The following is a 13119-nucleotide window of genomic DNA, read 5'->3' as shown; positions in this document are numbered from 1 at the left end:
GAGCGCACCGGCCAGCTACTGAAAACATATGACGCTCCATGTTTTCAGCACGGTTTCCGGACTACTTTATCTTTTTATTTTGCACGTAGCATGATCGTGCTCAGTTTTTTGTTTTTCAATTTCAATGCAATCACGTTGCGTTTTACATAGCGTGATCATGCTCAGGTTTTTTTCTTTGAATTTGTGTGGCAAGAAAAGTCCGGTTAGGAGTTTACAACGCTAATAGCGCTAACTCAAGCAAATGCGAGACCTGTTGCATGGCAAATGCTTGTTTATCATATGAAGCGTGTACTCATAGGCTTTTTTTTTTTTGCTAAGTACAACCCTCAATGCTTTAAATAAACTATTTTACTGCAGCAAATAGAAAGGGCAGTGTTAATCCACCACTGCCATTGTGGCCCTGCATATGAAGACAGAATCATCTGATGAACGTCCATAATATACTGGCATAAAAGGTGCCACATAATCTGCATAATTTGCCCTTCATTGACACATCATGTTGTCATCCCTGCCACAGTTTGCTCCCCTACTGCCGAAAAAGTCTGGTGTCCCTCACTGCAGGTTGCCAGGGCACAGGTAGCGGTACGAATAAGCTGAAGAGTGTGAAAGATCTGGAATGCAGCATAAGATGCCTGTTATGCTTTGCTGCCAATCAATCGAAATTTTAAAAAATCGTTTGAAGAGCAAGAGACTGGCCTGCAACACCTGCCAGGTTTTAAAGTTATGAGGCAAAGTGGTATTCTGTAAAGGAGGGCTGAATGTTTGATAGCTCCTCCCTAAAGAGAACATGAGCCGTGGTGGGGATGAGTTCACGCCATTTTGCTTGTGTCACCCAGACATGAACCTGTGGAAGTCTTCAAACACCCAAAATACGATATAAACACTGCCTAAGCCGTTAACAAAAGACACACACCACACAACACAGGCTGTGGAAGTTCAGTCATTTAATGAGTAATTCAAAATACTTTGATACATAACCGGTATAAAAAGAATTATGCATGGAGTCTGAAAATGGAATTATATTTCACTTTCAATAACTCAAATACATAATCATCTTGCAAAATACCATCTGTTAAGTGTATTCAAAAGCACGAGAGAGAATATATGCCATAAGACATTATTTTATCTCATAGATTGAATTATACATAATATCTACATACTCATATAAATGTGTACAGGGTGTGTATCATATGAAAAACTGGTGACGGAGCAGTGGACATGAACACTGACAATCGGTGAACTTGTGCGTATCTTTCAGAGTCCACCATGGCGGCAAAATCCGTGGGTCTTGCCAGGACAGGAAAAGGTCAGTCTGTCACCTTGGGCTTGAGACATTAAAAACAAACGCAAACATTTTGTTCTCTGCCTAAATGCTTTCTTAGAATTCACAAACATTCTCATAAGTAGGACTAGAAAGTTGCACGAGGTGCAGGGTTCTAGGCAAGCTGCTACACGCGACATCGCTTGTGGGCTCTTACTGTCCCTTGAAGGAAATCTACATAGTGTAGATGCGAGCACACGGGGAACGAAGCCCATTGTGCAAATGCACGTTTTTTATTGTCTATTTCTCCGCAAGAAATAAAATAAAAAAATCCCCGTGGAAAAAGTCCTACACCCCCAACAAAATTAAAGGTGATCCGTTCCCCTTCCCATTGTGGAAGTGATACGTTCCCCTTCCCATTGTGGAAGGGGAGTTAAACCAAGCTTTAATTTTCCAACCATTTTAGGGTGGGTAAATATCGGATCGTATTTTGTGAACCATCACAAAAGTAGATGTTTTCAGACGTTCACAAACCAGCCAGTCAAACCACGCCTTGAAACACCCACTTCCCAGCCCTTAAATGGGATTTATTACTGTCAGTTTCTCCGCAGTTGTGGTTGGCAAATCCACCGTCGTGAATCCATTCATGCTTATCAGGAATCTTTATGTGAAATGCTAGCAGGTTAAATGGAATTATTTTCAGCCATAAACAAAGGAATGACAATATCTTGATGAATCAAACATGTGTCTCGGCTGCCAGTATCTTGCCACACAAACAGCATCCTAACTGTCAGACATCCAACATCAAGGGTTAAGATGTGTTCTTAAGTGTTAGACAGACATTTTCCCTACGCAAGTTATGTCGCCCTCACTTATAAATGCCAGAGAAACCTACCCTTTGCTTGTCTGGATCCACATACCGAATTCCAAAGTAATCTTTCTCCAAAAGGTTCAGGTGGTGGCACAACAGGTCAAACAGGTACTGGCCTTTGGCATCCCTCTGCAAAACAGAAACATTTAAATGGGTTAAATAAAGAGTGATTCGTCACCAGATGAAGCTCATTGTCAGATTCAGGAACTAGTGGACAGCGTCTGTCCCAGCGCAGACCTAGGTACGCCATGGAGGGAGGAACAGAATTGTCACTTCGACAAAAGTAAATTGTAGGTGTGCTGTGGCCTTGTGTAGGTCATTCAGCCACTTCGCAGCATCCCATCAGTGGGCACAGCACACATTTAAGATACCATTCACCCCTGTTCAAAATCCTGGTGTTCAGAGCTCTGCTTCTGGTAGTGTTTTATGTCAGCAAGTCAGATCTCTGCTGGGGAATATTAAAAAAGCCTCAGAACTCTAGGATTTAGACCGCTTGATATTATTCAAGGCTCTCTAATTAGGACCTTTCCTATTTCGGTTTTACTGTTTTATGTTAGTAACCACTGAGACTGCAAGTCATGTTCAGTTCAACAACCTGACCCACTACTACTCACCAATTTGCTCAGCTCCCCTTTGGGGTCACTGACTGGCGTATGCCTAGGCGTTCAGTGCAAAGCAGATTAACTGAAAGTTTATCCCTCCGGTCTCTGCTTTTCTAAGGAAAAAAAGCCGACTCACTCTAATGACACATCAGCAGGCAGTCTCACAGAGACTGCTTAATGATGTCTAAGGCACTCACTCCGATCCCAGGTGCAGCACACCTAGATAAGCTTCATATCATGAAACACTGCATTATACCGACAAGCAAGAAGGCTTTGATGGTGCATCAGAGAAGACACAACTATAAAATATAGTAAAGTGAGGTGAGCTTTAGGTGTGTGCAGAGCCTGCATGAGAGACATAAGGGACACTCCCTGCTTCTTCACTGAGACTCGTAAAGGAAGGCAACCTTCTCTACACGCCATAAAAAAGATAAAAATGCATTCAATAATTCCACACACTGCAAGATGGGGAAGGGAGTGTTGAGAGGCTTTCAGTTTACTGCCCAAAATAGGACAGGGTCACAAACCCGTTAGCAAGCCATATGGCTACTCCACTTGCAAAGATGGAGCATCAAACTGACTTCTTGGTAGCCAAAGCCTTCTTTCCAGCTCACCGTACTCTTACCAGATTGTCTAGCTCTCAAAGTCTACTGGATTACCTGCCTACTCTGCCACATCTAGCAGGTGAGAACATGTCACCAAGATAATATGGGCTTGCCATGATTCTGCGCTTCTAGGTTCTTGGAAGACACCTAGGTCCCAACACGAAGACCACTTCTGTCATATAGGCCTACGGGGTCTAGGACTCCTAAACGAGTATTTATATGTGCCGCCCTTCAATATCAGGTGTAATGTGCAAAAAAACGTAAATAAACAATGATGTGCTAGTGGGCATAATGCAACCCATCCGCACAGGGGGGATCCTTCTTTATGGAAAATTGCCACAAGGAGTCATTTCAGGTATTGGAGAGGTGAGGCGTCTATACACCAGCACATGGGGAGAGTTGAAGTATGGTCACCTATTTAGTCTAGTGACTTCTCCTTAGACAGGGGAACAATTTGAGACAGTTTGTATTGGTCTCTGGCAGCAGAAGAGAGTTAGTAAAATGCAGACATTTTTCGGGATGACTCATTTGTTTCGGTAAGAGAAACGTTTGAAAGCAGCAGAAACTCTTTGCCCAGTTACATAAAACCACAGTTATCGTGTAATAGAGAGCCAATCCCAGCTCAGTTTGCCCCTAACGTTTGTCTGACCCTCAATGCACCATTGAGTGGAGGCACCATAGACAGTGTTGCGCATGTCTTCCTTCAGGCCAAAATTGCAGATGTATCAGGGATGTGGAATTCCTATGGGACATCTTGTTTGGGGTCAAGGGCAACAAGTTTTTATGTTTACTTTGTCCTTGGGACAAGTAGGCCCAACCCTCAGCAGCACAAACCCATTGGCTGCCTGTTTACAGAGAGTGGAACTCTCTGCAGTTGAGGTAATGTGTTTCCGAAAGATAATGCTGTCCGAACTTGTATTTATGGTTCATTATTTGAAAGCCTTCATTATTAGGGTGAGTGCTGTAAATAAATGTTTTAAGGGCACACTTCACTACTGACGTTGGTTCCAGTACAAAAAAAAAAAACGTGTATACACATGTTTGAAAAGTTTAGGCTATGAGGCTAAGTATATTGCTCCCAGAATGCTCTCTGATTAGATTCAAATGAAGTGTCATTTAGTAAAATGTGTTGATGCATGGTAGCATTTCCCAAAAATATTTCTAATGGAAAATCAGTGTAACCATTTTCAACACGAATATGGGAAGCATGAAAATAAACAAACACTGACAAAGCCAACTGGTCTGACATATTTTTATAAGTCTTTTAGTTTCATCAATGCGTGTCTTGTTTTGACATGGCTTTTGTAACACTTTATTGTTGTGGGAGCTACCAGGCCCTCAACATTGTAACAAACACTGGCAAAAAAAAAACAAAAAGTTTTTGAACTCTAAAAGCACACGTTGCCACCAGTGGCATAACAAAGGCCCCGCAGCTGCCCTCCAGGGGGCCCCTTCAGCACAGCACCTGCCCTGAGTGAGTCTGGAGAGGGGGCTCCTCCATGTTCTTTGCAAAGGGGCACCCTCCAGTTTCGTTACGTCACTGATTGCCACTGTAGTTCCTGACACTGAACAAAACTACTTTGTGTGCCAATATGCACCTTGTGGAAGAGCAGAATGTGATCACTCACAGTAAAGCCAGCCGAAAGAGAGAGAAATAGAAGTTTAATAAAAACAAAATGTCTTTGTTAACACCAGACCTAATTAGGGACCAATACCCACATGTAGGTAGCTTTTTGCATGTCGCAAACAGCGACTTTTGCTGTTTGCGACGTGCAAAAAGCACATTGCGATGCACAAACCCAGCTTTGCGATTCAGTAACCTGGTTACCGAATCGCAAAACGGGTTTGCGACTTGCAATTAGGAAGGGGTGTTCCCTTCCTAATTGCAACTCGCAGTGCAATGTACGATTGTTTTGTGACCGTGAACGCGGGCGCAAACCAATCGCAGTTTGCACCCATTTCAAATGGGTGCTAACACTTTCGCAAATGGGACCCCTTCCCCATTGTGAATGTCACTGTAAACATTTTTTCAGAGCAGGTAGTGGTCCTCCGGACCACTGCCTGCTCTGAAAAAATGAAACGAAAACGTTTCATTTTTCGTTTTTGTAATGCATCTCGTTTTCCTTTAAGGAAGCAGTCACAGACATGGTGGTCTGCTGTCTCCAGCAGGCCACCATCCCTCTGAGGGCCGCTATTCGCAAGGGGGTCGCAAATTGCGACCCACCTCATGATTATTCACTAGGTGGGCATTTGTGAAGCCCTTGCGAATCACAGATGGTGTCAGGGATACCATCCTACATTCGAATTTGTGACTCGCAAATTGCGAGTCGCTCTGACTCGCAATTTGCGGGTCGCAAATCTGAACCTACCTACATGTGGCCCCAAATTCTTAAAGAAAGTCACAAAAGCGCACCCATGGTATATGTCGTACCCCTATAAAATATTTGTGAACTGTATTTTAGCATGGGTAAAAACGCATGTGTAGATTTGCTCATGTGAAAATCTATTGAGCATTTGCAAGTTCATTTTCCCTCCGGCCACTTTCTTCCCAACCCTGGAAGAAATTCTAATTCTGCCATTGTCAGGAGTAAATGTCCAACCTTTCTTATTATGGGAAAATATTAGAGAGAAGCTGGTGAAAATCAGAGAGGCTATTATCAGAGCTCTTACATAATGAGATTGCTGCCATAATGTGTCGCCACACTACATGGCACCAAAGGGACAAGTAGATCTTTTTACAGGACAAGTAGATTTGAGAAGCAATCTGTCCCCTGGACAAGTAGATATTTTAATAAATTCCACACCCCTGTGTATGCGCCACCAGCATACGCCTAGTTTCTTCCATAACAACACACATGCAGTCTTGGATGTCACCAAGCATCTACCTTGCAAGGAGAAATGGTGGATGATGCAGTGCCTTGTAAGAAGAAACGTGAATAAAGTCAGTGCATTGCCTTGTATGGTGGGTTCATAGGTCCCCTTTCTTTGAATGTTGAACAACCACATTGTTACTTGTAAGTAGACAACAATGAGTCTTGTTACTTCATTAAACTGTAGCTGGCCTATACTTGTTGCTGTAATGTACAACTAATATAATGGCCTTATCTCTTGAGTTTAATACCGCAGTGTCCGTATCGGGTATCCTGCTCTCTAGCACCAACAACTGGAATCAATAGCCAAGTTAAAGGTATGGGCAAAGTGGGCTCGGTCCCAGGTGCCCATTCTTTCTGGGGTGCCCTGATACAGCCAGCTCTATTGTGCTTGCCCTGATGACCTTTAATAATTCTAAAACACATGGTTTTAAATTCCGTTTTCCTTTTATTTATTTTTAACGTGGGTGATGTGTGAGAGTCTGTTACAGATATTTTGCAGAGAAATGTTTTTGTTTCATGCAACACTCATTAAAAAAAAGTTTATTTTAGATCAAAACGACATCACATCTGAGAAATGGGAGGAAAATCGCAGAGAGTACTGACAGTAATATTAGTGAGCTGCTGCTGTGCTACAATATTAAAAACATATCACAATCCGTGAATATTGGACGAATCACGTTTAGAATTTGGGCGAGTGGGCCTGTGCACTCTCAGTACCTAGACAAAGAGGGCATGGAAGTGCTCGAATTGGATCACAAATTCAAAGCAGTTCCGAGGAGGGGCCCCCAAAATACGTTTGGCTGAGGGCCCCCAAAATCCTTAAGATGTCCCTGATCATAGCTGTGATGATAGGAAGGGATGCAAAACCTAGCCTGGTATCGGTCAGGCTGTCAGGATTCTACCATTCTACCAATAGGTGTTACTCACCCTTTGCGAACCCACCTTTTCATCCGTATAGGAAAACACACCCATCAACAATTACCATAGTTAAAGACTAAATTAGATTTTGGCAGGCGGCCCATTTCTCCGTCAGGAAGATGGAGTAAATTACTCCATCACCCAGTCGGAGGTGCCGCCCGCTAAATTTAGAAATGACTTGCGAACTGGTGGTGTTTTGTAAAGCATTCTGAGGATCCTGTCAATGCTTTCTGAAGTTTGGCGTACAGCTCCGTCAACGTGACAGAGCCTTGCACTAAACAGTTTTTTTTGTTGTTTTTTTTTAAACAGAAAATCCTGGAGCCTTAGACGGTACTTACTGCACATGACCATCGGTGGGTTTGATCACGCCAGAGATAAAGTTGTCTCCATCGTGATTAAACCTATGGTCTGTCTGCATCTAAATTGGGTGGGCGGACCTTTATCTTGGCAGTATGCATACTCTGTAGCCACTGTGATGGTGTATACATATCACCAATATATAAATCAAGCCCTCATTTTCTCTTCACCTTCAATATTGGTTTATGCTCCGCTTTCCGGATGTATTATGGGCCTTGTAGTGTCTTTGTCTTGAGACCCTTCCTAGATCACATCCTGGTTCTGGTTCCATGTTCACTAGCTTGGTTCCTGAATCCTATGGGTATTCTGACCCTCTTATAGCTGCATTCTCGTCTTTTCACTCTCTTGGCCTCGATCCACGCTTTGTTCTGGCATTCCCATTCCCTGTCTTGTGTCTTCTGGTTTTCCCTTTTACAAGCCCCAGCTCAGCCTTCCCTTTATTGGTGGTTCCCTGCTTCCTTGCAACTAGCATATTCCTTGTGCCTGGGTCACACCGTGCACCGGTACTCCTTCCATGAACATCCAGCCGTTTCAGCCCGGTGAGCCCAAAATTCAGCGGCTTGGCAATAATAAGGTGTTGAGTTTCTTCGTGCTCGGTCGCATCCCTGCTGTTGTATTTCCTGGTTTGTCTTTTGATTCAGCATTTATCTCTTCTGTTCTTGCCTCTCTTGTTTCTCTGTTAGTTATTGTTACTAGCCTTGACTGCACTCTCTCTGATTTGTCCAGTTTCATGTAATGTTTTGCCTTATGTTCTGTTTGTACCAGTCTTGAACCTGAGTATTGGAATACTGCTTATCCCTGAGCCCAGTTCCCGTTTCTGTGTTTATTTCACTGTTCACCTTGGTCTTCATGTGTGTTTATACTATTATAATCTTAAATTTCATTGTTTCCAAGGGTGCCAATTAGACTGCAAGGCGAGTGCCTTTGGCACAGCAAATCTCCCATCACTCTTAGTGTGTAGAAGCTGCTGGTGTCTCTCTGAACCCTGACATTAATTTACGCCTTGCTTTCTTGTAAGATCTTTTCACCTCACAAAGAGATCACTATCCAAGTAGCATACATTAATTTATGATAGTTTGTCTATTGTTTCCCTTGTATCACTTTGTTGTAGTTTTAGTGTTTTCTAAAGGTTCCCATTGCAGATGTTGTAGTTTCCTTTACAACCTCTTTCAACTTATTCCAGTCCTCAGTTTCCGTCCTTCCTTTCTAGTTTTCAGGTATTACCTTGTATAAGTTTAGTTCTCCTCTAGAAAGCACGTCCCTACATAGAGCTCACAACCCCTGTTACCCTGTCTTATGCCAAACTCATTCCTCATTCACACCCCTTGTTACCCAGTCTTACCCTGAACCTGCAGAGCTAGCCCTCTGACAAAGGCATGGTATATACGGAAAAAACGAAACTGTGTTGCCCACCGTACTAATGACTACCACATATTATTTAGTAGGAGTCCTTTGTTCAGCACATGTAATGGAAAGCTGAACCACACACACACACACACACACACTTTTGCACTCTAGATTCCATCCACAGAACTGAAGTTGCTGTCCACGGTACAGCCCTTCTCTATCCCTTAATAAAAACATTGTAAGAAACAACAAGCACTGGCAATGCCAATAGGTCTGGCGTAGGAATGAAACTGCTTTTGATGTCACTAATGGGTTTCAATGCCTAACAAGTAATCATACATGCACACTGTCAGTCACCTTTGCACTCATGCCTCTGTTCATTCATCCAGCGACTCATTCCTGCATTCACCCTTTGACATAAACAAAATAAAACACATACAAACTCAACATGCTAAATGAATTAACAGAATTCAAGTAGAAAAAAGAAAATGTGCTACCATTTAAACACGACAAGTATATGCCTGAAATAACAACTAAACAAATCAGCAGGTATCCATCTTGCAGAGGTATTATAGATAGTCTATCGATGTTTTAAAAGTCCAGCATGTCTACCACATTAAGAACCAATGTGTTAGTCATCTTGGAACACTAAAACAATGATCAACTATGAACAACATTACAAACCCCAGGAGAAACCCGTAGAACAAGCCGAGACCTGGGTAAATACAGTATCATGCAACAATGTCTCAATGGGTACCAATCAAATGGGCACAAATTAGGAATAAATCAATAATACAAGAAACAACACATAGCCCCAACTTTTTGTAGATGCAATTATATTTTACAACAGAGGCAAAAAAATGCTTCAGGGGTTCCAAAACTGCATTAGCCATGATTAAGATGTATGTATTAAGTGCACAGTGAACACACTGTGCTCGTGAAAGAACAATAAATGGGGCAAGTGAAACACAAGATAATAAAAGTAAAACAGCAAATGAAAATATTTCGAAAATGATTGTGCACGCGTCAATTGGATACAATATTGTCTTTACGAAATCATGCCATGATTAAAGATCCCTAAATTTGCTCGTACATGTCGACAGTGTTTCAACCTTCATGAGTAGAGGTCATCATAAGGACAATAATAACACAAATAGTTGATTGCTGCCTAAATGGCGTCCACGGCACGAAGAAAAATTCCCGCCAGTGTGTATCTTGCGTCTGACCTGGGACAGCGCAGCTGGACACCAGGATAAGGATCAATGATTCCACTATGAATGGTCTGGGAAGGAATCGCAAAAGGGTCAAGGCGCTCCATTCCAATGGAAGAAGAAGTGAGTAAATCCCATGGATTAGAAGCTAACCATTTTGGTAGTGTGAGTATGTCCCCGGGTGCTGGGGAAATTAGGGAGACTGCCGGGAATGCAATCCGGGACAAGGCACAGCAAGTAACCTCCTGGGTATGGCCGTATAAGATCAGGACTGAATCTCAATAGCAAGTGGCGATGACGCAGCTGCCGAGTTTTTGAACATTGTAAGGGAGAGTGGTATGAAGGACGTAGTGCGGTGCCAAACACAGCTTTAACTGCTTGAATATTGAGACAGCGTAACTTTGATGTGTTCTGTTGGGAGAATGAGGAATTTATCATAGATGTCCTGTTGTGCATTTCTTTCTGGAGACAGACCTTGCCATGATGAAGCTCCCTTTGGCGCAAAATGCGTTGGCTGCGCTCTTGTATGAAGAAGAATAAAGGAATATAAATAACGAAGATCTTCTACTGATTTTACTGTGCAAACTCACTGATGTGATTTAGTTTTTTTTAAATATATTTTTATAAACTGCCTCTCTAATCTAAAAAAAAGAAGCAAAGAAATGAAAGGAGAGCACCAAAAGGAGTTCATTTAAAAACGAAAAGGATTGGTCAACTATCCTCCCAGTGAAGGTCACACATTTTCAGGTGTATGTGCTCATGTGATCAGAAAATGCCATCTTTCAAAAGGCAAGCGAGCCAAAGACTGATGTAAACTGGTTCATTACCGCGTGCAGTACTTTGTCATGGATGGAAGCAGAGTGTAAATTACACTGTAACAGACCAATCGCAGAAAAGAGCTCACCTAAAGGCCCCCTACATATCTTTATGGACACATGGTAATATTTCGTTTTTTTACTACAAAAGCCTGCCAGACAGATGGACCTTCCCGGGCTTCTAAAGAGAATCTAGCAAGAATTATTTCAGTGCAAATGTTTTACCACTAGGGTTTGTCAGGGTGGTAACCAAAACCAAAATCCTTCCCTACAAAGATAATCTGTGACATTTTATGTAACAGAAATATAATCTGTGACCTTGCGTGTAACAAAACACCTGTCTACTTGCTTTGTTATAACAAACAGACCACACCTAAGGAATTGGACGCAACCATTTCCAGTGAACTGATAAGGTGAACATCCTTTACCATTTGCTTGACACTGTATCACATACAGGCCTGCTTGTGTGCATATGCTGCAAACCATCAAGCATAAAGTTATAAAATTACAAACATCAACAAAATTACAGTTGACAAAACAACAGACAATTCTGCTCAATCGGACTTAACAAGAATCAGAATGAAATTCTACTCCCAGGATTTTCCAGATTGGTTGTTCTACCCCAAAACCCTTGCTTACTATGATAATCTGCACGATCACATATAACCATTATACGATTACAGTCCACTGTTAGATGTCCACCTATGGCATCTGGCATAATAGTTCCCTGCCCACCAACCAAGCCTATAACTGTTAGCACTGGCTTCTCACCATAACCAACTCAGGCCTACCGTACTGTGCATACACTTTCTCACAAGGCAACTATCAAGCACACAGTCATAAAATTGCAAATGTATACAAAATATATTTGGCAAAGCAAAATACTATGGGGGTCATTCTGACCCTGGCGGCCGGTGACCGCCAGGGTCACCGACCACGGGAGCACCGCCAACAGGCTGGCGGTGCTCCCGAGGGCATTCTGACCGCGGCGGTTCAGCCGCGGTCAGAAAGGGTAAACCGGTGGTCTCCCGCCGGTTTACCGCTGCCCCAATGAATCCTCCATGGCCAGACACCCCCTACCGCCATCCTGTTCATGGCGTGAAACCCGCCATGAACAGGATGGTGGTAGGGTGTGCCGCGGGGCCCCCGTAAGAGGGCCCCGCAAAGTATTTCAGTGTCTGCTTTGCAGACACTGAAATATGCGACGGGTGCAACTGCACCCGTCGCACCCCTGCAACTACGCCGGCTCAATTCTGAGCCGGCGTCCTCGTTGCAGGGGCATTTCTGCTGGGCCGGCGGGCGCTCTTTTGGAGAGCGCCCGCCGGCCCAGCGGAAATGTCTGAATGGCCGGTCATTCGGCGGCGGAACCTTGGCGGACGGCCTCCGCCATCCGCCAAGGTCTGAATCACCCCCTATGTCCCTTAAGAAGACATAACAAAGATTCTCACAGTGCAAATCTTCTATTCCCATGGTTTGTCGGAGGGGGTAAAATCACAGCCCTTGCCTATTAAGCTAATTTATGAGATTCCGTATAACAAAAAACCTATCTGTAGGCTTTAATTCTCAGTAATAACAATCCACCCTTAAATGTCTACTGGCTTTAACATAAGCTTTTCACAACCAATATATCAGGTTTACTGCCTTTATAGTAACTTTTCATAATACACAATCGGATCTATAACATGTTTTATTAGCTTGTCACAATAACCACCACAGACCTACTGTGTAGGGCATACGTTTTCCTACAAAACAACCATCAGGCATACGGTGATAGCATTACAAATATGTACAAAGTTACAGTTGTCAAAACAATATATACAGCATATTAAGGATTAACATTTTAACAATTATTCTACCTTCATTGTTTGCTTGTGTAGGACACAAACAACAGAGCCCTTTCGTACTACTATAATCTGTGAGACTCTGTGCAACACAATGCCTTGCAGCAGGCCTTAGCACAGTGTTATGACAATCCATCCTTAAAAGCCTAGCACTTTTAGCACATGCTCTTCACAATAGTTAAGTCAGGCCTAATGTAGATAAGTGTAGCACTGGGCATCCCCAACTGCACTCTGAAGTCTAAAGTTAACAATGGAATGGGAGAGTGCTGGGACTGGAAAACAGCAATACGTTTGTCTTCAAAGCCTTCCTCTCATCTTTGGTGCAGCCTTCCTCCTTATCGAAGACAGTTTGACAGCATTACAATGATGTGCGTGTACCCCGAAAAGGTCAAGGAAGCAATACTGCCGCTGGCTCAGC

The 13119-nt window shown here is 43.0% G+C and overlaps 1 protein-coding gene across 4 annotated transcripts in view; it reads right to left on the bottom strand.

Moving 5' to 3' along the window:
* The window catches only part of FRMD5 (FERM domain containing 5), a 396131-nt gene that overhangs the window by 211081 nt on the left and 171931 nt on the right, over nucleotides 1–13119 (bottom strand). Inside the window, exon 2 of one of the 4 annotated variants that reach the window (XM_069222965.1) lies at nucleotides 2157–2261. In XM_069222965.1, the coding sequence (XP_069079066.1) occupies nucleotides 2157–2261 (105 nt within the window). Of the gene's footprint in view, nucleotides 1–2156; nucleotides 2262–13119 lie in introns of those variants that run through there. The other 3 variants (XM_069222966.1, XM_069222967.1, XM_069222968.1) reach the window with 3 other exon arrangements.

This window comes from Pleurodeles waltl, chromosome 3_1 (genome assembly GCF_031143425.1).
Source record: "Pleurodeles waltl isolate 20211129_DDA chromosome 3_1, aPleWal1.hap1.20221129, whole genome shotgun sequence".
In the NCBI taxonomy this organism is placed as follows: Eukaryota; Metazoa; Chordata; class Amphibia; order Caudata; family Salamandridae; genus Pleurodeles; species Pleurodeles waltl.
The sequence above is the reverse complement of the archived record's forward strand: the minus strand, read 5'-3'. Positions and strand labels throughout refer to the sequence as shown.